Below are 24,690 nucleotides of genomic sequence, written 5' to 3' on the forward strand. Positions count from 1 at the left end.
AAATAAATAAATAAAATTAAGCAGTATGGTTCCTTTGTCGATTTAGAAACATGATATTACGTAGCGTATTTAACCTTAATATAAGTAGTGTGCTAAATTATTTAGCGTATTTGGTTTGAAAAATGACCAAATTACTGTTAATTACTTAATTACAACTGAATTAAGTGACGGATCGACTGTAGCAGACGCTTTTAAACAATCATAGTGGAGTAAAAAGCCTGAACGGCGATTGGGAAATTAATACACCACTTCGACATTCTGTTGTGCGCATGCCCGATGCCCCGCGCTCGAAGCGCCTCAAGGGGAAAGACTGGAAACTGCTCTTTGTTACCCCTACTAGCAAAAGCGCAACCCCACGCGGTTTTTTCCCCTGCCCATCTTAATAAGTACAGTTCTCAGTAGCCCGCTGTGGCGCCCTAGGTAATGTCAAAGTGGTGTTTAAGTAACGCGTAGCAGATAGCAGCGCCATAACGGCAGGTTTCGGAAATAAAAAGTTTTATTTCAAATTTGAATAAAATTTTTATGTTTCACAAGGCACTAAATTTACAGGAATCGAAATATAAGTAATTCGACGTTTAAATAAAATACAGATTTGTCGAAAAAACGTAGCTTGCATATGTACTTTAAAATCATAGCTTTGTAAAAATGTAGCTTGCAGATGGACTTTACCTTAATACTTTCTATAGTGTTTAAGCGGCTTGTATGCCTATTCCTACAAGTACTCTAACGAATGATTTCTCAAAGACATCTTGATGGGGGACAGAAGAAATGCCAACCTCCTCGATAAGACTAGATAGATATCCCGATTAAATAAAAAACGAATTAAAACTTGTAGTTCCCGGGGTTTTCGAGGCTGTTCGTTCCAATCTATCCTGAAAGAGGACGTCGTCTCTATTAAAACCGACCGCGGTAAATTTAATAATGTCGAGTTTAGCCGATTTAACTAAGGGTTTACCCATTAAGCCGATGCCCTTGCTTAATAAACAACGGGATGACTCTGTACCGCACGCGCCTTCCAGGATAAACCCATTGTCACCAGCCGAGGAACGAGTAAGTCACCACCCATCAACCTCATAAAGTCAATTGGTAGTTAAACTTAAAAGTGTTTTAACTTTGGTTATATTAGAGATACGGGGACGTCCTTTGAATATGTTATAACCCTATTTCATCTCTTTCCAATGGTACATAATACATGGGGTAAAAACAATTAGGGACAGAGTAATTAAGCAAAATGTTCATAAACGTCCTTTGCATAGTGTTAACATGGGCTTATTCACACGACTTATTTTAACTCTGGTTCTATAAGAGATACGGGGGTGTCCTTTGAGTATTTCACAGCCCCATTTCTCCTCTTTCAAACGGTACCTAAAACTTGGGGTTGCAACAATCAGGGACCGAGTAATTAAGCAAAATGTTCATAAACGTCCTTTGCATAGGAACAATATGGGCTTATTTACATAACACCTTTTAATTCTGGTTCTATAAGAGATACGGGGATGTCCTTTGAGTATGTTATAGCCCTATTTCTCCTCTTTCCATTGATACTAAATAATTGGGGTTACATCAATCAGAGCTGAAGTAATTATGCAATTACCAAATAGATCCATCAATGCAAAATTATTAGGCCTTAAGCTAAACGAGCCAAACGACGATAAAAATTAGTGATAAACTACATATTATATTTGAAACTAAATACCCTTAGAAATAAATTTCAATTTTATCGAAAAATAAGAAAGATTTGGGGATTCAGAGAGACGGAGAGAGAGAAAACATTCCGTCCTTGGAATTATTTTTCATTATCAGATATTTGTCTTACGCAACTAACCAACCATCTTAACACCCTCTACTCCCTTACAACTAGCATTTACAAGATAAGTAATTTAATCATTTTAACTGGGTCTCCACTGGGAGGCCTTGGTAAATTAACGTCCCAATGCCGTTCGTTCTCTAATAAATAAATTATAGTTGCCAAAATCAAAATTAAAAACTGAACGGATCAAGTCAAATTTGACTTCATATAGATAATAATCACGTACTGTATAGGCCTACATACAGAATATTAAAGTTATTCAGTATTAAAAGGCTTATATTTTGAATAAAAGTTGGCTCAATATATTTATTTTATAAACATTTAAAAAAACCGAGCATAATATTACACTTTAACAGGGATAGATTTAATTTTAGGAGTAGGAATGGAGAACGGTTAGTATTTACTTCAGTTATTCCAACTCATAGACCACCCAGTATAGAGCCCCTCCATCCAACACCCAACACGTAACGTAAAGTTTAAATTATCTTATTGGCTCACTTAAAGTACGTTTTGATGACGTTGCTGACGGGGACGGTGAAAAATACGTAATAATTCCTTTTTACCTCTGTCGCTATGACCCGCCTCTTCTTTCATACCCCCCCCCGTCCCGTGGAAGGGGGTCCGGGACTTTGACGCGCGCCCAGACATTATTCCGTTCTCCATTCCTACTTCGAAAATTAAATCCATCCCTGATTACAGTTTAATTAATTATAAATCAACTTAATTAATTTTCAGAGGGCGTTATGGAACGCATTACGATATTTTCCCACTGAATTACACCACCAATTAGCGCCGGAATTCGCCGAAGAATTAATGAAGTACGGACATATTTATATGTACCGATTTCGCCCTTTTTTCGAAATGAAGTAATAATTAAAAAAACTAATTATTGCGATTTAAATTAAGCATTAATATAATATAACCATTTAGGGCGTACCCTATTGACCAGTACCCGGCAAAATGCCAAGCAGCCGCGGCTATCATGCTTATGATTATGAATAACCTTGACCCCAAAGTGGCGCAATTTCCCCATGAATTGGTCACCTACGGCGGTAATGGTCAAGTCTTCTCAAATTGGGCTCAAGTAAAATTATTTAAAATCAAATTAATATTAATTAAGTACAAGTTATCAATCGTTATGTTATTTATTATAGTTTTGGTTGGTGATGGAATACTTATCGAAACTAACCGAAGAACAGACATTGGTCATGTACTCTGGTCACCCATTGGGATTGTTCCCTTCTTCACCGACCTCACCACGGATGGTCATTACCAATGGAATGGTCATCCCTAATTACTCAACAAGATTAGATTATGATAGAATGTTTGCCATGGGGGTTACGATGTAAGCAAGCGCGTTTAATTCAAGTACTTAATCAGAATTAACCTAATTTAATTCAATTTAATTGGTAGGTATGGTCAGATGACGGCTGGAAGTTACGCCTACATTGGTCCTCAAGGAATTGTCCATGGAACAACGGTATAAATTTAATTACCCTTTTTCAAAATTTCATTTTAATTATCGTTAATTGATTTTATGTTAATAGATAACCTTGATAAACGCCGGAAGAAAGCATTTGGGAAGCAACGATCTCTCCGGTAAGGTTTTTGTCTCATCAGGATTGGGTGGTATGAGTGGTGCCCAAGCTAAGGCGGCTGTCATTAGCGGTTGCATCGGAGTAATTGCCGAGGTATTACTTATCAAAATAGACTTATAATTTAATATTACTGGCATTTATCTATTGATTTTTGCTAACAGGTCAACGAAAGTGTTATCGAAAAACGTGTCAAACAAGGATGGGTCAAGGAAGTAATTAGTGATCTTGACCAAGTAGTGGCCAGAATAAGGTAAGTTTAGGTTCTGTTCCAAAAAGGGATCCCATAAAAAAAATTGTCCCATTAGAGAAGCGAGAGCCAATAAAGAAAGTACCAGCATAGCGTACCATGGAAATATCGTGGAACTATGGTAAGTTGCCTTAACAAAAAAAAAAAAAAAATAAACCTTTTGATTATTGCTCATCTAATTGTAAAATTCACTAGGGAACGCTTGGCGGAGGATTACAAACGTACTAAAGAACTTCTTGTCGAACTTGGATCGGATCAGACATCGTGTCATAACCCCTTTAACGGTGGTTATTACCCCGTTCAAGTAAATTACCAATCAATCTTTCATAAAATCAACAAAATGAATGAATTAATTTATTCATGAATTCTTTAATTAAAAATTAAATTAGCTTTCGTTCGAAAAATCATTAGAAGTTATGAAAAACTCGCATGAAGACTTCAAAGAAATGGTTCAAGAAAGGTAACTTTAGATGAACGTAATTACAATGTTCGTGATAACGTGTGCCAAAGTGTACATGCATCCCTTGTGGGGGGAAATATTAACAAGTAAATATCATAGTCTTCGACGTCACGCTGACGCTATTGGTGACTTAGCCGATGCTGGAATGTACTTTTTTGATTACGGAAATGCCTTTTTATTAGAAGCTCAGCGAGCCGGTAATTGAACAACTCGAGTAATAATAGCATTGAAGTAATATAACTTCAATAACTTCTAACAGGAGCTTACGTATCCTCGGCCAGTTCCGGGATGGGCTTATGTTTTAGATATCCTTCTTACATTCAAGATATAATTGGGTACAAATTACATTTGAGTAATTACAAGTCGTAACTACGTCTAATAAATATTTGTACTATTACAGAGATATTTTCTCAGCTGGTTTTGGACCATTTAGGTATACACGGTTAATTAATTTCAAAATTTGTAGTAATTAGTAATTTAATGTTAATAATTAATTAGATGGGTTTGTCTATCCGGTAACGATACTGATTTGGCAATTACTGACAAAATTGCCGGGGATATTTTGAAGAAAATGGTGGAAGAAGGTGGTAAGGCTTGGTTTGACAAATTGCTAGCAATTGCATTTGCAAATCTCTGGTAATAGTGGCAATTTTAAACATGCAGTTTCTGAAACGGTTAAGCAGCAATACGAAGATAATATCCGCTGGTTGAGAGACGCCGGCAAAAATGATTTGGTAAATATTAAAAAAATTAATCATTAAGACTTAATTTCAATTAATTTAAAATAGGTTGTTGGATCTCAAGCTCGAATCTTATACGCTGACCAAAATGCCCGAGTTAGAATCGCAACGGCCTTAAACGAAGCAGTGGCCAACAAATACACAAACGTAAGACAATTAAGTACTTGAACATTCCTATTAGCGATATTTTAAACGTTCCTACGTATTTCTAGGGACCCATATTGGTCAGTAGAGACCATCATGACGTCAGTGGTACGGATAGCCCTTACCGTGAAACCTCAAACGTATACGACGGGTCTTCATACACCGCTGGTAAGTTTAATTAATTTTAAATATTCTTAATTAACATTTAAGTACTTAAGAATGAATTGTTTTAGACATGTCCATTCAGAACTGTATCGGAGACGCCTTCCGTGGTGCCACGTGGGTCTCAATTCATAATGGCGGCGGAGTAGGATGGTAACATTAGTATACTTAACAAAGAATGCATACAAATACTAGGAATCGTTGTGTAACCATCCATATCTCCCTTGGTAATTTATATGAATTCGGGATTTATGGGTATAACGGGATTGAGAACTTCCCACAAAATTTGCACCTAGGTACGTTTAATAAAATGGTGGTTACACAATTATTCCAAGTAGCTCTATATATTCCTAACGTAACTAAGTAACAAATGATTAAATACATCATTAATAAAGGGGTGAAGTAATTAACGGTGGATTTGGACTCATTCTCGACGGTACCCAAGTAAGTTCCGCTTAACTTAAAAGAAACTTAACATGCTAATTAACTTGTATCGTTAATCCACGTACACAGGAATCCGCCGATAAAGCAAAGTCATTGCTAAGCTGGGACGTTAACAATGGAGTAAGTACTGATTTGAAATATTGTTGTTAAGACCATGTAATTGTAATTGTAATTGGTTTACAGGTGGCCCGAAGAGCCTGGTCAGGCAACGAGAGTGCCCGTGAAGCTATAGAACGGGCCATGGCGGATGACCCACGTTTACAAGTAACCTTGCCTAACCCCATCGCCGGTGACGCTATTTTACAAGGGGCACTTGTCAGCTTGCAAAGACGCATATCAGTCAGATACAATCCATCACCAGTACCAGAACAAGACGACATGGTTTAATAATTAAATAAACATTAAAACACGTTTCTTAAAATTAATTAATTTTAGAAATTGAGCAAAAATTGTAAAGTGGAAAAATAAAAATATAAGTTGACCTAAGTTGACCTTTTTTAGACAAAAATTTATACATTTCAGGAATTATGTTATTTTAGAAATTGGGAAAAATTGTCCAGTGGAAAAATAAATATATAAGTTGACCTAACTTGACCTTTTGTAGTATTGGGATAGGTCTCATTAGGACAGTTGCCTCAAATCATGAACATTATGTCGCCAATTCAACGTTAGGTTTCTTTCACAATTGCCAATTTTGAATTTCCTTCGTAATAATATATTTCTACGCATCAGGGATTTTGCGTTCCTACCTGAAAGTACATTATCATTAAAACTCCCTTCATAGACAATTCCATTAAATCCACAAGAGAAGCAAACACTACAGTGACGGGGAGATCACCTTCTCGAGTTATCTCTCTCGCGCCAACCAAAACGCACGCGCTAGAGACAGTGAGCGCGAGAGGGGGAATGAAGTCTCCCCCCTCGCGTGTAGTGAACACCCGGGCTCCCTCCGTCTGGGTTGCCTCTTGCTTGGCGCCAGAGAGAAAAACCTTACCTAAGAGGGGATACGGACTCCCGCCCCTGTGGTGGGTGTTTTATTTCTCTGCAACTATTTAATGGAATCGTCTCTTGAATAAAAACTGGCTTACGTTTGACTAAGACGGGTGGTGAAGGTGTCGTCGTAACAGCGGGATATTTGAAATAATAAAATGCTATCTCGGCGAAAAGTACGCAAACCGCGAATGAATATAGTAAAAGCATTATTTTAAAAATATTCTCCAAATCCATCCAATTGATGTACAGATGTTGTTGATGTATTACGCCAAAAGCTACATCGCGTTCATATTCAAATTGGTTTTTCGCTTCCCATTTTCGCATAAATCCTTGAGTCAAAATTCTCCTCAAACTATTTGAAAAAGTATGCTCTGTTAAACAGGGTCTTCCAAAAAGGGAGGGTAATTATACAGGGTTCATACAACTTATGGAAAACCGGTTTTCCAGTTTGTTTCTATACATATCCGTGACATTTCCAAATTTCAATGTGCTCTGAAGCAGATCAGCACCGCAGATACATACACAAGTGGTAATCATTTGACTAATTCTTATTTGAAATAAAAACTAACCCTTAAAAAATTACCTGCGGTATCTGAGCACGAACCTCATTAGACACGACTTCACCGGGCGCTGACCACTTCGGGTACTGACCATCTTCGAAGCTTGATCTTCTAAGCACTGGAAATCTGGCATTCAATGGTTCTACCAACTGCGGCATGATACACGATGTTGAACCCTCTTTGAGCTAATTTAGTTGTGAATTTAAACTAACGAGCATACAATAATCTTTCCGCACCCACTTGGTCTCGAACCCGGAACCTTCCGGGTATAAGGCGGATGAGATAACCACTACACAGCAGATACATAACCAAATTGGAATCGTTTGACTTAATCTTATTTGAATAAAAAACTAACTATAAAAATGCTCAATTTGGGGTAGCGTCTCACTTATAGGTAGAATGTTACATATGATTTTTCCACACTAAACTTCGACGGCTCGTAACTCTGTTTCTACTAGAGATACGGGGATGTCCTTTGGATATGTTATAGTGCAATTTGTCCCCAATCTAATCATACTAAAAACTTAGAACTGCGACAAACAGGGGCCGAGATATTAAGCAAAACGTAAACAAACAACCCGGTCCATCGGAATAGCATTACACTAAATTCTGGAGGCTAGTAACTCTGCTTCTACCAGAGATACGGTAATGTAAATAATGTCACCTTGACACAAATGTTCGGATAATTATAAGGGTCTTTAGATATCCCAAGCAAAAAAAAAAAAAGAAAAAACTTCGCGGCTTCGAACCTGTGACCTTCCAGGTGTGAGGTGGATGTGTTAACCACTACACTACAGATATGTAGTTACTGAAGACCGAGAAAACAGGATTGAGTAATTAAGGAAAACGTACTCAAACGAACCCCACCATTAGAATAGCTTTAGACTATACTTTGCAGGCTTGTAACTCTCTTTCTACTAGAGATACGGGGATGTCCTTTGGATATGTTATAGTGCAATTTGTCCCCCATCTAACCATACTAAAAACCTAGGGCTACCACAAACAGGGGCCGAGTAATTAAGCAAATCGTAAACAATCAAATCCCTCCATAGGAATTGCATTAGACTATACTTTGCAGGCCCATAACTCTGTGTCTACTAGAGATAAGGGGATGTCCTTAGGATATGTTATAGTCCAATTTGTCCCCCATCTAACCATACTAAAAACTTTGGGCTACGACAAACAGGGGCCGAGTACTTCAGCAAAACGTAAAGAAACAAACCCCTCCATAGGAAATGAGTTAGACTATACTTTGCATCCTCGTAACTCTGTTTCTACTGGAGATACGGGGATGTCCTTTGGGTATGTTATTGTCCAATTTGTCCCCCATCTAACCATACTAAAAACGTAGGGCTACGACAAACATGGGCCAAGTAATCAAGCAAAACGTAAACAAACAACCCCTCCATAGGAAAAGCGTTTGACCCAATTTTGGAGGCTCGTAACTCTGGTTCTAGTAGAGATACGGCGATGTTCTTTGAGTAAGCTATAGTGCAATTTGTCCCCCATCTAACCATACTAAAAACTTTGGGCTACGACAAACAGGGGCCAAGTAATTAAGCAAAACGTAAACAAACAACCCCTCCATAGGAAAAGCGTTTGACCCAATTTTGGAAGCTCGTAACTCTGGTTCTAGTAGAGATACGGGGATGTCCTTTGAGTAAGTTATAGTGCAATTTGTCCCCCATCTAACCATACTAAAAACTTTGGGCTACGACAAACAGGGGCCAAGTAATTAAGCAAAACGTAAACAAACAACCCCTCCATAGGAAAAGCATTTGACCCAATTTTGGAGGCTCGTAACTCTGGTTCTAGTAGAGATACGGGGATGTCCTTTGAGTATGTTATCGTCCAAATTGTCCCCCATCTTACTATACCAAAGGTTTGGGGTTGCGTCAAACAGGGGCCGAGAAATTAAGCGAAATATTCAAAAACTTGCCATAGAAATAGCGTCACACCCAACTTTAGAGGCTCGTAACTTTGGTTCTACTAGACATAGGGGGATGTCCTTTGAGTATGTTATAGTCCAATTTGTCCCCCATCCAACCATACTAAGAACATAGGGCTACGACAAACAGGGGCCGAGATATTAAGAAAAATGTTCGTCAACGTATGGTATCGTCTCACTTAATGTTATTATGTTACTTATGATTTTAACACTGAACTTTGTAGACTCATAACTCTCGTTCTATTAGAGATACGGGGATCTCCTTTGGATATGTTATAGTACTCTTTGCTCCCCATACAAGGATACTTTAAACTTGAGGCTACCTCAATATCGTCGTCAACTTATTTTTTGTCTCACTTATTGTTAGGAGGTTACTTTTGATTTTTAAAAATAAACTTTGCAGCCTCGTAACTCTTTTTCTACTGGAGATACGGGGATGTCCTTTGAGTATGTTATAGACCAATTTGTCCCCCATCTAACCATACTAAAAGCTTAGCTCTAAGACAAACAGTGGTCGAGTAATTAAGCTAATCGTAAGTAAACAAGACCCTCCATAGGAAATACATTAGACTAAATTCTGGAGGCTCGTAACTACCAGAGATACGGGGATGTAAATAATGTGACCTTGACACAAATGTTCGGATAATTATAAAGGTCTTTACATGTTCCAAGCAAAAAAAAAAAAACTTCGCGGTTTCGAACCTGTGGCCTTCCGGGAGTGAGGCGGATGTGATAACCGCTACACTACAGATATGTTATTAGTTTAGATTGAAAAAACAGGGCCAAGTAATTAAGCAATGCGTGAACAAACAAACCCCGTCCATTGAAAATGCATTAGACTATACTTTGCAGGCCCATAACTCTGTGTCTACTAGAGATAAGGGGATGTCCTTAGGATATGTTATAGTCCAATTTGTCCCCCATCTAACCATACTAAAAACTTTGGGCTACGACAAACAGGGGCCGAGTACTTCAGCAAAACGTAAAGAAACAAACCCCTCCATAGGAAATGAGTTAGACTATACTTTGCAGGCTCGTAACTCTGCTTCTACTGGAGATACGGGGATGTCCTTTGGGTATGTTATTGTCCAATTTGTCCCCCATCTAACCATACTAAAAACGTAGGGCTACGACAAACATGGGCCAAGTAATCAAGCAAAACGTAAACAAACAACCCCTCCATAGGAAAAGCGTTTGACCCAATTTTGGAAGCTCGTAACTCTGGTTCTAGTAGAGATACGGGGATGTCCTTTGAGTACGCTATAGTGCAATTTGTCCCCCATCTAACCATACTAAAAACTTTGGGCTACGACAAACAGGGGCCAAGTAATTAAGCAAAACGTAAACAAACAACCCCTCCATAGGAAAAGCGTTTGACCCAATTTTGGAAGCTCGTAACTCTGGTTCTAGTAGAGATACGGGGATGTCCTTTGAGTAAGCTATAGTGCAATTTGTCCCCCATCTAACCATACTAAAAACTTTGGGCTACGACAAACAGGGGCCAAGTAATTAAGCAAAACGTAAACAAACAACCCCTCCATAGGAAAAGCATTTGACCCAATTTTGGAGGCTCGTAACTCTGGTTCTAGTAGAGATACGGGGATGTCCTTTGAGTAAGTTATAGTGCAATTTGTCCCCCATCTAACCATACTAAAAACTTTGGGCTACGACAAACAGGGGCCAAGTAATTAAGCAAAACGTAAACAAACAACCCCTCCATAGGAAAAGCATTTGACCCAATTTTGGAGGCTCGTAACTCTGGTTCTAGTAGAGATACGGGGAAGTCCTTTGAGTATGTTATCGTCCAAATTGTCCCCCATCTTACTATACCAAAGGTTTGGGGTTGCGTCAAACAGGGGCCGAGAAATTAAGCGAAATATTCAAAAACTTGCCATAGAAATAGCGTCACACCCAACTTTAGAGGCTCGTAACTTTGGTTCTACTAGACATAGGGGGGATGTCCTTTGAGTATGTTATAGTCCAATTTGTCCCCCATCCAACCATACTAAGAACATAGGGCTACGACAAACAGGGGCCGAGATATTAAGAAAAATATTCGTCAACGTATGGTATCGTCTCACTTAATGTTATTATGTTACTTATGATTTTAACACTGAACTTTGTAGGCTCATAACTCTCGTTCTATTAGAGATACGGGGATCTCCTTTGGATATGTTATAGTACTCTTTGCTCCCCATACTTTAAACTTGAGGCTACCTCAATATCGTCGTCAACTTATTTTTTGTCTCACTTATTGTTAGGAGGTTACTTTTGATTTTTAAAAATAAACTTTGCAGCCTCGTAACTCTTTTTCTACTGGAGATACGGGGATGTCCTTTGAGTATGTTATAGACCAATTTGTCCCCCATCAAACCATACTAAAAGCTTAGCTCTAAGACAAACAGTGGTCGAGTAATTAAGCTAATCGTAAGTAAACAAACCCCTCCATAGGAAATACATTAGACTAAATTCTGGAGGCTCGTAACTCTGGTTCTACCAGAGATACGGGGATGTAAATAATGTGACCTTGACACAAATGTTCGGATAATTATAAAGGTCTTTACATGTTCCAAGCAAAAAAAAAAAAAACTTCGCGGTTTCGAACCTGTGGCCTTCCGGGAGTGAGGCGGATGTGATAACCGCTACACTACAGATATGTTATTAGTTTCGATTGAAAAAACAGGGCCAAGTAATTAAGCAATACGTGAACAAACAAACCCCGTCCATTGAAAATGCATTAGACTATACTTTGCAGGCCCATAACTCTGTGTCTACTAGAGATAAGGGGATGTCCTTAGGATATGTTATAGTCCAATTTGTCCCCCATCTAACCATACTAAAAACTTTGGGCTACGACAAACAGGGGCCGAGTACTTCAGCAAAACGTAAAGAAACAAACCCCTCCATAGGAAATGAGTTAGACTATACTTTGCAGGCTCGTAACTCTGCTTCTACTGGAGATACGGGGATGTCCTTTGGGTATGTTATTGTCCAATTTGTCCCCCATCTAACCATACTAAAAACGTAGGGCTACGACAAACAGGGGCCAAGTAATTAAGCAAAACGTAAACAAACAACCCCTCCATAGGAAAAGCATTTGACCCAATTTTGGAGGCTCGTAACTCTGGTTCTAGTAGAGATACGGGGATGTCCTTTGAGTATGTTATCGTCCAAATTGTCCCCCATCTTACTATACCAAAGGTTTGGGGTTGCGTCAAACAGGGGCCGAGAAATTAAGCGAAATATTCAAAAACTTGCCATAGAAATAGCGTCACACCCAACTTTAGAGGCTCGTAACTTTGGTTCTACTAGACATAGGGGGGGTGTCCTTTGAGTATGTTATAGTCCAATTTGTCCCCCATCCAACCATACTAAGAACATAGGGCTACGACAAACAGGGGCCAAGATATTAAGAAAAATGTTCGTCAACGTATGGTATCGTCTCACTTAATGTTATTATGTTACTTATGATTTTAACACTGAACTTTGTAGGCTCATAACTCTCGTTCTATTAGAGATACGGGGATCTCCTTTGGATATGTTATAGTACTCTTTGCTCCCCATACAAGGATACTTTAAACTTGAGGCTACCTCAATATCGTCGTCAACTTATTTTTTGTCTCACTTATTGTTAGGAGGTTACTTTTGATTTTTAAAAATAAACTTTGCAGCCTCGTAACTCTTTTTCTACTGGAGATACGGGGATGTCCTTTGAGTATGTTATAGACCAATTTGTCCCCCATCTAACCATACTAAAAGCTTAGCTCTAAGACAAACAGTGGTCGAGTAATTAAGCTAATCGTAAGTAAACAAACCCCTCCATAGGAAATACATTAGACTAAATTCTGGAGGCTCGTAACTCTGGTTCTACCAGAGGTACGGGGATGTAAATAATGTGACCTTGACACAAATGTTCGGATAATTATAAAGGTCTTTACATGTTCCAAGCAAAAAAAAAAAAAAAACTTCGCGGTTTCGAACCTGTGGCCTTCCGGGAGTGAGGCGGATGTGATAACCGCTACACTACAGATATGTTATTAGTTTCGATTGAAAAAACAGGGTCAAGTAATTAAGCAATACGTGAACAAACAAACCCCGTCCATTGAAAATGCATTAGACTATACTTTGCAGGCCCATAACTCTGTGTCTACTAGAGATAAGGGGATGTCCTTAGGATATGTTATAGTCCAATTTGTCCCCCATCTAACCATACTAAAAACTTTGGGCTACGACAAACATGGGCCAAGTAATTAAGCAAAACGTAAACAAACAACCCCTCCATAGGAAAAGCGTTTGACCCAATTTTGGAAGCTCGTAACTCTGCTTCTACTGGAGATACGGGGATGTCCTTTGGGTATGTTATTGTCCAATTTGTCCCCCATCTAACCATACTAAAAACGTAGGGCTACGACAAACATGGGCCAAGTAATTAAGCAAAACGTAAACAAACAACCCCTCCATAGGAAAAGCGTTTGACCCAAATTTGGAAGCTCGTAACTCTGGTTCTAGTAGAGATACGGGGATGTCCTTTGAGTAAGTTATAGTGCAATTTGACACCCATCTAACCATACTAAAAACGTAGGGCTACGACAAACATGGGCCAAGTAATTAAGCAAAACGTAAACAAACAACCCCTCCATAGGAAAAGCGTTTGACCCAATTTTGGAAGCTCGTAACTCTGGTTCTACTAGAGATACGGGGATGTCCTTTGAGTAAGTTATAGTGCAATTTGTCCCCCATCTAACCATACTAAAAACTTTGGGCTACGACAAACAGGGGCCAAGTAATTAAGCAAAACGTAAACAAACAACCCCTCCATAGGAAAAGCATTTGACCCAATTTTGGAGGCTCGTAACTCTGGTTCTAGTAGAGATACGGGGATGTCCTTTGAGTATGTTATCGTCCAAATTGTCCCCCATCTTACTATACCAAAGGTTTGGGGTTGCGTCAAACAGGGGCCGAGAAATTAAGCGAAATATTCAAAAACTTGCCATAGAAATAGCGTCACACCCAACTTTAGAGGCTCGTAACTTTGGTTCTACTAGACATAGGGGGGATGTCCTTTGAGTATGTTATAGTCAAATTTGTCCCCCATCCAACCATACTAAAAGCTTAGCTCTAAGACAAACAGTGGTCGAGTAATTAAGCTAGTCGTAAGTAAACAAACCCCTCCATAGGAAATACATTAGACTAAATTCTGGAGGCTCGTAACTCTGGTTCTACCAGAGATACGGGGATGTAAATAATGTGACCTTGACACAAATGTTCGGATAATTATAAAGGTCTTTACATGTTCCAAGCAAAAAAAAAAAAAAAAAAACTTCGCGGTTTCGAACCTGTGGCCTTCCGGGAGTGAGGCGGATGTGATAACCGCTACACTACAGATATGTTATTAGTTTCGATTGAAAAAACAGGCCAAGTAATTAAGCAATACGTGAACAAACAAACCCCGTCCATTGAAAATGCATTAGACTATACTTTGCAGGCCCATAACTCTGTGTCTACTAGAGATAAGGGGATGTCCTTAGGATATATTATAGTCCAATTTGTCCCCCATCTAACCATACTAAAAACTTTGGGCTACGACAAACATGGGCCAAGTAATTAAGCAAAACGTAAACAAACAACCCCTCCATAGGAAAAGCGTTTGACCCAATTTTGGAAGCTCGTAACTCTGCTTCTACTGGAGATACGGGGATGTCCTTTGGGTATGTTATTGTCCAATTTGTCCCCCATCTAACCATACTAAAAACGTAGGGCTACGACAAACATGGGCCAAGTAATTAAGCAAAACGTAAACAAACAACCCCTCCATAGGAAAAACGTTTGACCCAATTTTGGAGGCTCGTAACTCTGGTTCTAGTAGAGATACGGGGATGTCCTTTGAGTAAGTTATAGTGCAATTTGTCCCCCATCTAACCATACTAAAAACTTTGGGCTACGACAAACAGGGGCCAAGTAATTAAGCAAAACGTAAACAAACAACCCCTCCATAGGAAAAGCGTTTGACCCAATTTTGGAAGCTCGTAACTCTGGTTCTAGTAGAGATACGGGGATGTCCTTTGAGTAAGTTATAGTCCAATTTGTCCCCCATCTAACCATACTAAAAACTTTGGGCTACGACAAACAGGGGCCGAGTACTTCAGCAAAACGTAAAGAAACAAACCCCTCCGTAGGAAATGAGTTAGACTATACTTTGCAGGCTCGTAACTCTGCTTCTACTGGAGATACGGGGATGTCCTTTGAGTAAGTTATAGTGCAATTTGTCCCCCATCTAACCATACTAAAAACTTTGGGCTACGACAAACAGGGGCCGAGAAATTAAGCGAAATATTCAAAAACTTGCCATAGAAATAGCGTCACACCCAACTTTAGAGGCTCGTAACTTTGGTTCTACTAGACATAGGGGGGATGTCCTTTGAGTATGTTATAGTCCAATTTGTCCCCCATCCAACCATACTAAGAACATAGGGCTACGACAAACAGGGGCCGAGATATTAAGAAAAATGTTCGTCAACGTATGGTATCGTCTCACTTAATGTTATTATGTTACTTATGATTTTAACACTGAACTTTGTAGGCTCATAACTCTCGTTCTATTAGAGATACGGGGATCTCCTTTGGATATGTTATAGTACTCTTTGCTCCCCATACAAGGATACTTTAAACTTGAGGCTACCTCAATATCGTCGTCAACTTATTTTTTGTCTCACTTATTGTTAGGAGGTTACTTTTGATTTTTGAAAATAAACTTTGCAGCCTCGTAACTCTTTTTCTACTGGAGATACGGGGATGTCCTTTGAGTATGTTATAGACCAATTTGTCCCCCATCTAACCATACTAAAAGCTTAGTTCTAAGCCAAACAGTGGTCGAGTAATTAAGCTAATCGTAAGTAAACAAACCCCTCCATAGGAAATACATTAGACTAAATTCTGGAGGCTCGTAACTCTGGTTCTACCAGAGATACGGGGATGTAAATAATGTGACCTTGACACAAATGTTCGGATAATTATAAAGGTCTTTACATGATCCAAGCAAAAAAAAAAAAAAAACTTCGCGGTATCGAACCTGTGGCCTTCCGGGAGTGAGGCGGATGTGATAACCGCTACACTACAGATATGTTATTAGTTTCGATTGAAAAAACAGGGTCAAGTAATTAAGCAATACGTGAACAAACAAACCCCGTCCATTGAAAATGCATTAGACTATACTTTGCAGGCCCATAACTCTGTGTCTACTAGAGATAAGGGGATGTCCTTAGGATATGTTATAGTCCAATTTGTCCCCCATCTAACCATACTAAAAACTTTGGGCTACGACAAACATGGGCCAAGTAATTAAGCAAAACGTAAACAAACAACCCCTCCATAGGAAAAGCGTTTGACCCAATTTTGGAAGCTCGTAACTCTGGTTCTAGTAGAGATACGGGGATGTCCTTTGAGTAAGTTATAGTGCAATTTGACCCCCATCTAACCATACTAAAAACGTAGGGCTACGACAAACATGGGCCAAGTAATTAAGCAAAACGTAAACAAACAACCCCTCCATAGGAAAAGCGTTTGACCCAATTTTGGAAGCTCGTAACTCTGGTTCTACTAGAGATACGGGGATGTCCTTTGAGTAAGTTATAGTGCAATTTGTCCCCCATCTAACCATACTAAAAACTTTGGGCTACGACAAACAGGGGCCAAGTAATTAAGCAAAACATAAACAAACAACCCCTCCATAGGAAAAGCATTTGACCCAATTTTGGAGGCTCGTAACTCTGGTTCTAGTAGAGATACGGGGATGTCCTTTGAGTATGTTATCGTCCAAATTGTCCCCATCTTACTATACCAAAGGTTTGGGGTTGCGTCAAACAGGGGCCGAGAAATTAAGCGAAATATTCAAAAACTTGCCATAGAAATAGCGTCACACCCAATTTTAGAGGCTCGTAACTTTGGTTCTACTAGACATAGGGGGGATGTCCTTTGAGTATGTTATAGTCCAATTTGTCCCCCATCCAACCATACTAAAAGCTTAGCTCTAAGACAAACAGTGGTCGAGTAATTAAGCTAATCGTAAGTAAACAAACCCCTCCATAGGAAATACATTAGACTAAATTCTGGAGGCTCGTAACTCTGGTTCTACCAGAGATACGGGGATGTAAATAATGTGACCTTGACACAAATGTTCGGATAATTATAAAGGTCTTTACATGTTCCAAGCAAAAAAAAAAAAAAGAACTTCGCGGTTTCGAACCTGTGGCCTTCCGGGAGTGAGGCGGATGTGATAACCGCTACACTACAGATATGTTATTAGTTTCGGTTGAAAAAACAGGGCCAAGTAATTAAGCAATACCTGAACAAACAAACCCCGTCCATTGAAAATGCATTAGACTATACTTTGCAGGCCCATAACTCTGTGTCTACTAGAGATAAGGGGATGTCCTTAGGATATGTTATAGTCCAATTTGTCCCCCATCTAACCATACTAAAAACTTTGGGCTACGACAAACATGGGCCAAGTAATTAAGCAAAACGTAAACAAACAACCCCTCCATAGGAAAAGCGTTTGACCCAATTTTGGAAGCTCGTAACTCTGCTTCTACTGGAGATACGGGGATGTCCTTTGGGTATGTTATTGTCCAATTTGTCCCCCATCTAACCATACTAAAAACGTAGGGCTACGACAAACATGGGCCAAGTAATTAAGCAAAACGTAAACAAACAACCCCTCCATAGGAAAAGCGTTTGACCCAATTTTGGAAGCTCGTAACTCTGGTTCTACCAGAGATACGGGAATGTAAATAATGTCACCTTGACACAAATGTTCGGATAATTATAAAGGTCTTTAGATATCCCAAGCAAAAAAAAAAGAAAAAAAAACTTCGCGGCTTCGAACTTGTGACCTTCCGGGTGTGAGGTGGATGTGTTAACCACTACACTTCAGATATGTTGTTACTGGTGACCGAGAAAACAGGGATGAGTAATTAAGGAAAACGTACTCAAACAAACCACACCATTAGAATAGCTTTAGACTATACTTTGCAGGCTTGTAACTCTGTTTCTACAAGAGATACGGGGATGTCCTTTGGATATGTTATAGTGCAATTTGTCCCCCATCTAACCATACTAAAAACGTAGGGCTACGACAAACAGGGGCCGAGTAATTAAGCAAAACGTAAACAATCAAATCCCTCCATAGGAATTGCATTAGACTATACTTTGCAGGCTCGTAACTCTGTTACTACTAGAAGCATTGCAAGCGAAACCCGGAGTTAGGGAGGAAAGTCCTATTTTCCCCCATCCAACGTTTGACTAAATCCTATTCGAACTAAAAACTAAATTAAAAAAAAAAAAAAAACCCTGCGTTCAACGGCTCTACCAACTGAGCCATGATACACGACTTTGAACCCTCTTTGAGCTAATTTAGCTGTGAATTTAAACTAACTAGCATAAAAGAATCTTTCCGCACCCACGTGGTCTCGAACCCGGGCCCTTCCGTGTGTGAAGCAGATGAGATAACCACTACACAGCAGATACATATACAACTCCGCCATTATACACGATTTTGAACCCTCTTTGAGCTAATTTAGTTGGGATTTTTTTCCCCATGGAGTAATAACAACGGGAGTGGTTTTTAATAGTTGAAGCAACCCCTTCATATAAAACATACTCAAACCTCAGATATTTCCCTGAGTTTTCCAGGTATGTATGAAGCCTGTTTAAGGAACACTCTGCACAATTGCGAACTTACCCATTATTAAACAAGCGTTTGAAAGGAAACGACTTTGAAAACGCCATGACTCTATTCATGCCAACCAGGGCTTCCTTGGGTAGATGAACATCCTTAAAACTATAACCGTGATTTTGCATCATATGAAGAAAATCTTTGCTGAAGATAATCAGAGCATAATCGGTATTTATTATGGCATCGTACGCGTCTTTGAACGCCATTTGACCTTTCGGATTCGATTCCAAATTTCGCGATAAGATTTTTAACTCTTCTTTAAAAGAATGCTGCACGGAAAAAACCCAAGATTTACTTCGGTCCTTACAACACCGTGAATTTAGTTAGTATATCTCACTTTCAAGAAACCTTGAACTGGTTTATGTCCGTTTAAAATGCCGACAGAGAAATTCTGATATTGTACGGCGTGGGCCAATTGGGATACCGTATCTATGGGTTCGTTTAATTGTTTTTCACTAACGGATGACGCTAATTGCGAGCCGTATAGTTTTAAGACGCATCCGGACACAATGACGATTGTGGCAAATGCAATTCCATTGAAGTTGCGTTGTTTCTCTATGTAATTTCTAGCTGCAATAATCACGTAATTTCGCGACCAAAGAACGCACACCTTATCATTAATGACAGGTTTATCAGAAACACCCAGTTTAGTAATCCCTTACAGAAATCTTCTAAAGAACTCTTAAGAAAATTCCTTGGGAAATTGCTTTGGAAATCCTTAAGGCGTTCTTTTGGGAATTGGGGAATATTGGCCTCTTTTTCTTTGGAAATTACTTGGGAAATATCTTTGGAATTTTCTTGAGAAATATCTTTTGAATTTTCTTGGGAAATATCTTTGCAATTTTCATGGGAAATATCTTTGGAATTTTCTTGGGAAACCTCTTTGGAATTTCCTTGGGAAATGTCTTTGGAATTTCCTTGGGAAATGTCTTTGGAATTTCTTTGGGAAATGTCTTAGGAATTTCCTTGGGAAATATCTTTGGAATTTTCTTGGGAAATATCTTTGGAATTTTCTTGGGAAATATCTTTGGAATTTTCTTGGGAAATATCTTTGGAATTTTCTTGAGAAATATCTTCGGAATTTACTTGGAAATGTCTTTGTAAATATCTATGGAATTTTCTTGGGGAACAAATAGAGAAGGTTATGGGGTAAATTAATTTAGTCCCTAGAAACGAGGATAGCTCTCACATGCAGAACCATATCCCAATACTGGGAATGCAGTTCTTATATGGTGAATTACACCCCTTACAGCGAGAGAAATTCTCGCATGCAGTGTGAAATTGCTTATAAAGTCAGACTTCTAAACATCCGTAAACGGCGGAAAGTTTAAACCTTGTGCAATTGTATAGGGTACTAAGTGGGTTTTGGAGGCTTTAATGGCCAAGCAGTAGATACAGACGTTGTTGTTAAATTTAATGATGTATATTCATTGAGAGTTTTTTGAGTACCAGAAACGCGTTTAACCTAATTATCTCTACAATATTTCTAAAAAAAAATTTATTTTGGACTCTAATTACGCTCGAAATTAGATAAAACATGCCATAAGAGAATTAAGCAACAATTCCGACTGCCAGCTTAGATTCCATGTAAATCTAAACAACGATTTTAATTACTCTTACTTTACTTTTAATCTATTTTATCCTTTAAATAAACACCTCACGGATTATTAAAGGCAAAAAAAAAAAAGAAAAAAATATGTAAATATAACATTTCATTTCAGCGCATGCTGAGCCTTAGCTACGGAACAAGCCTTCGTTAAACGTTTTTAATAGGGAGGTGCAAATACCACTTTTTGGGTATCGAACCGGTTATCGAATACCAAAAAATTTTCCTTATCAAATACCGAATCGAATAGTTTATTCCAAATCGAACACCGAATAGTTGGGCCTTGGTATTTTTTTTCCTTCCCGATTAATCGCGAATAGTTAAGCCTAGTAACCGCGAATATTTAACCCTAATATTCGCGAATACTAGGCCAACTATTCGCGGTTAATCGGGTAGTAACCCTAATATTCGCCAATAGTTAATACAAAGTAAGGAGAAGAACATTAGAAGCTCCTAAATTTCAATATACCCCTCCTCATTGGTGGTCAAGTATTTCTTAAAATTTTCCTATGCACTTGCTGGTAGTTTTTGATGGGAGACAAATAAAATTGGGATGAAATTTTTTTAAATAAGGTGGGTCTCTCTAGAGCCAAGGACCTAAATTTATGGTAGTCGAACTTTAACCGAATAGTCAGTTCGGTATTCGATATTCGAATCGAATAGTGAAAATGGGCTTATCGAATACCGAATCGAATAGTGAAAATGGGCTTATCGAATACCGAATCGAATTATTCGGTTGAAACGGTTAACCGCACACCTCTAGTTTTTAAATTTTTTAACCATTAAGTTAAGGAAAACTTTAGCTAAACAATTTGGGTAAAAATATTTTGAGATAATTATACGTAAAGCATAATTGCAATATATCTGGCCCTTTGAAATTCATCTCTAAAATTTTTAACTAATTTCGTTGGAAAATAAACCCTAGACCTTCTTTGGAAATATATCTCTTGAATTCCAAACGAATTTCTTTGGAAAATAAACCCTAGATCTTCTTTGGAAATTTAGCTCTAGAGTTCCTAAAGAATTCCTTTAGAAAATAATCCCTAGACATTCTTAGGAAATTTATCTCTAAAATTCCTTAAGAATTTCTTTGGAAAAATAATCCCAAGACATTCTTAGGAAATTTATCTCTAGAATTCCTTAGGAATTTCTTTAGAAAATAAACCTTATACATTCTTTGGAGATTTATCTTTAGAATTTCTAAAGAATTTCTTTAGAAAATAATCCCAAGACATTCTTAAGAAATATATCTCTAGAATTCCTAAAGATTTCTTTAGAAAATAATCCCAAGACATTCTTTGGAAATTTATCTCTAGAATTCCTAAAGAATTTCTTTAGAAAATAAACCTTACACATTCTTTGGAAATTTATCTTTAGAATTCCTAAAGGATTTCTTTGGAAAATAAACCCAAGACATTCTTTGGAAATTTATCTTTTGAATTCCTAAAGAATTTCTTTGGAAAATAAACCCAAGACATTCTTTGGAAATTTATCTTTAGAATTCCTAAAGAATTTCTTTGGAAAATAATCCCAAGACATTCTTTGGAATTTAACTTTAGAATTCCTAAAAAATTTCTTTGGAAAATAATCCCAAGACATTCTTTGGAAATTTATCTCAAGAATTCTTTAGGAAATTCCAAGGAAGTCTTTGGAAATAGTTTCTTTAGAAAATGATTCCAAGGGCTCCGTAGGGTTCCAAAGAAATTCCTTTAGAACTCTTAAGAAGTTTTTTGTAAGGGATTAACGTACTGTAACTCATAATGATTAAGACTACGTTCCAAAATGAAAATAATTTATGAAAATTTTTATGCTTTCTTTTATGAATTTGTTGACAAAGCGGAAGTATTAGTATCGCAATGAAACAACAGATCCAAACCTTAAAGTTAGGAATCAAACAATTAACATTTAACTTAAGTAAAGTTTATCTTATACATAAGGGAGCTTGGTAATTATAGGACCGAAGTATTGTACATGAATGGGATGCGTGGATGGTTAGTTCTATGGGAAATCAACTGAATTCTGAGTGAATCGAAAATGTAACTTCTTCTATGACCAGCCCTTAGATTTTGATTGAGCCCCCACAAGGGATTGATTTCCCATGGAACTAACCATCCACGTATCCCACTCATGTACAATACTTCGATCCTATAATTACCCCCAACCCTTTTTGCAAGAAAACCCTTGTACAGTCGAAGACTACCTCTGTATCGAAAGGGTGAATCATAAACAGTCCACTTTTCGAATGAAGTTTCCCCGAATTTTTCGTAATATATAATAAATTATCTTGATTGGTTACAATAGAGACTCGAACTGCTTTGGCGCGAGCTGAAGTTACGAAAAAACTAGTAGCCGAGAAATTGGCTTCCTATTGAAAATGTGAATCAACTGTGGTTCAGAACTACACTCAGCTGCGCACTTGACGCCCCTTACCTCTCTCTGAACCATTCCAATGACTCCATTCCAAGTACCGTTCTTGGTTATGAAACCATATTGACCATCTTTAGCCAATTCAAGACGATATCTAAGTAATATTTAAATTATTCGTGGCAAACAATCTTGATTCGATATCATGGAAATTAATTAAACCACTTTAAAGGGATTGTTAAAGAAGGCAGCTTCTGCGAATGGGTCAACATTATTTGAAATATACGTCACAGCTGCACCAAGTGACGCGAGATGCAAAAGACTCCGAATGGAGTGGGACTTGACACCTATAGAGTGGTACTGCGAGGGGAGGAGCTACGGTGACGTGACGTCATGCCCTGAGCAACTAACGACTTCCAAAATGGCCGCCTAAACCGAGGTAAGAGACAGGACTGTGTGATTATGACGTCAAAGTTCGTAGTAGCAGACTACAGTCATCGTTTTAAGCGAGATTGCGAGTTTATGAAATAAAACCAATTATTTTTCATTGAACCGTGCACTTTGTGCCTGTCATGGGTCACGTGTCTCTGACGTATTAATCAAATCATTTTACCCGCACCCACCCAAGACTGCCAGTGCCTTCTTAGTAGTCCCTCTAAATTACTTGAATCCCAGAAAAAGCGCTAATGTTTTCAAAATTTCAAAATGAATTCCAGATACGCCAATAAGGGTACCATCCCATTGCTTTTCAGCTCGGAAAAAACTGTTCTGTAAACACGTCAAAATGTACGTCCTTCTTGACGTTACATAATTCGACTTGCAAAATAATTAGATACCGTAGACTTACGTTCAAAATGGCGACGGTAAATGTGTAATTTTCCAAAGCGGGCATTATTTTTCTTTATATAAATCTTACGTAATTGCGCTAAACGATTAGTTGCAACTATAAACGCGAAATGTCCGTTCGTTGACGTTATACTTTTCGAGTCACAAAGAAACAATAATTAATTTCAAAGGGTCCTAAAGATTTGTACACTTTTGTCGAAGGAAAATTCAATTCGAATAGCTGTAACAGGGTGGTGTATTGATACGCGATAATAAACGTAAAAGTAGTCCTTTCGGATTCATTTTGAACTGAACAAAAAAGCTTTTGATCATTACGGAATGCGACACCGTAAGGTTGACGAAAATGGAACAATATACAGGTTGGTTTGGTTTTAACAAGCGCAATTATTGATTGGTATAGCGTCATATAAGAAAATGCAATTATTAAAAATTGTGTAGCAGCCGGACAACTCCCAGGGGCAATTTAACAACGTTTAATCTGTCTTAGTTAAAAAAGGGAATGTGAACCATTCAAGTCCCAAACACCTAGTGGTATAATCAGGCCAAAACTATTTTACTACATTTCATATTCACTTGAAACGCAATTTCATATCCACGAAAAAAGCAAAAACTAATTACCTGTCTCAACTACCAGAATGCTAATAACTCAAAACAGGAGTGCATTACGTGGGAATTACTAAGAGCATGACACTACCCATACAAGTTCGTAATGCTACTGAGAGACTTACAGTTCTCGAGATAACTAGTTCGAGAAGGAGAACGACGGAATTAAGCGAGTCAATTGGAACATATCTTATTAACTTCTGTGTTCATATTTATTTTTTTCGGTAGACAAGAATCGAAAATTCCGCATAAGAGCGCTGCGGTCGCGGTGATTGAAAAATGCATGGCCAACGCCGATCTGGCAGAGATGTAAACTTCGGCGTATGTTATAAGCTTCTGCTCAAAACGATAGCCTAGCCTACTGCACGTAGAAATAAAATTATTTCTTGTGTTTTGAACATCTTTTCAATCGATAAATGCACGAAAATGAGA

At 38.3% G+C, this 24,690-nt stretch overlaps 2 protein-coding genes and 1 long non-coding RNA gene across 4 annotated transcripts; 2 read left to right on the forward strand and 1 right to left on the reverse strand.

Annotated features, from left to right (window-relative positions):
* The first annotated feature begins 95 nt into the window (after nucleotides 1-95).
* On the forward strand, nucleotides 96-6,091 carry LOC149618241 (urocanate hydratase-like). Its single transcript, XM_089855383.1, has 21 exons — nucleotides 96-1,050; nucleotides 2,546-2,676; nucleotides 2,741-2,894; nucleotides 2,965-3,155; nucleotides 3,224-3,290; nucleotides 3,358-3,501; nucleotides 3,570-3,658; nucleotides 3,714-3,776; nucleotides 3,851-3,959; nucleotides 4,045-4,115; nucleotides 4,215-4,312; nucleotides 4,375-4,450; nucleotides 4,516-4,548; nucleotides 4,614-4,702; nucleotides 4,779-4,849; nucleotides 4,904-5,002; nucleotides 5,068-5,167; nucleotides 5,233-5,314; nucleotides 5,557-5,605; nucleotides 5,675-5,725; nucleotides 5,789-6,091. Exons 1-21 carry the CDS (start codon nucleotides 922-924, stop codon nucleotides 5,990-5,992), a joined length of 2,100 nt encoding a protein of 699 aa, XP_089711509.1. The 5' UTR covers nucleotides 96-921; the 3' UTR covers nucleotides 5,993-6,091.
* On the reverse strand, nucleotides 5,963-24,574 carry LOC149618242 (uncharacterized). Of its 2 annotated transcripts, XM_089855398.1 has the most exons (8): nucleotides 23,474-24,574; nucleotides 22,876-22,966; nucleotides 22,646-22,810; nucleotides 22,195-22,321; nucleotides 19,177-19,409; nucleotides 18,846-19,108; nucleotides 6,694-6,950; nucleotides 5,963-6,354 (listed from the first exon to the last, which is right to left on the reverse strand). In XM_089855398.1, the coding sequence occupies exons 2-8, from the start codon at nucleotides 22,888-22,890 to the stop codon at nucleotides 6,227-6,229; spliced, it is 1,188 nt and encodes a 395-aa protein (XP_089711524.1). In that variant the 5' UTR covers nucleotides 22,891-22,966; nucleotides 23,474-24,574; the 3' UTR covers nucleotides 5,963-6,226. The 2 variants fall into 2 exon arrangements, with proteins under 2 accessions (XP_089711524.1, XP_089711523.1); XM_089855397.1 differs by having other exon boundaries at nucleotides 22,876-24,574.
* Nucleotides 8,222-12,117, forward strand: LOC149618243 (uncharacterized). The gene is made up of 3 exons (XR_016375465.1): nucleotides 8,222-8,997; nucleotides 10,067-10,719; nucleotides 11,970-12,117. It is a non-coding gene; the product is annotated as an uncharacterized LOC149618243 (long non-coding RNA).
* Nucleotides 24,575-24,690: the final 116 nt, after the last annotated feature.

Source organism: Phalangium opilio, unplaced genomic scaffold (assembly GCF_054372755.1).
Source record: "Phalangium opilio isolate 3A_F unplaced genomic scaffold, DU_Popi_V2 ptg000209l_1, whole genome shotgun sequence".
NCBI classification, from domain to species: Eukaryota; Metazoa; Arthropoda; class Arachnida; order Opiliones; family Phalangiidae; genus Phalangium; species Phalangium opilio.

Bases quoted from the DNA above. Each gene is read 5' to 3' on its own strand.
- LOC149618241 (XM_089855383.1), top strand. From the start codon at position 922: ATGTCGAGTTTAGCCGATTTAACTAAGGGTTTACCCATTAAGCCGATG. The intron at 1,051-2,545 runs GTAAGTCACCAC...ATTAATTTTCAG, and splicing joins TGTCACCAGCCGAGGAACGA to AGGGCGTTATGGAACGCATT. The intron at 4,116-4,214 runs GTAACTTTAGAT...TAAATATCATAG, and splicing joins AAAGAAATGGTTCAAGAAAG to TCTTCGACGTCACGCTGACG.
- LOC149618242 (XM_089855398.1), bottom strand. The intron at 19,410-22,194 runs GTACGTTAATCC...TGATTATTGCAG, and splicing joins CTTAATCATTATGAGTTACA to CTAGAAATTACATAGAGAAA. The intron at 19,109-19,176 runs GTGAGATATACT...TTTTCCGTGCAG, and splicing joins CAGTTCAAGGTTTCTTGAAA to CATTCTTTTAAAGAAGAGTT.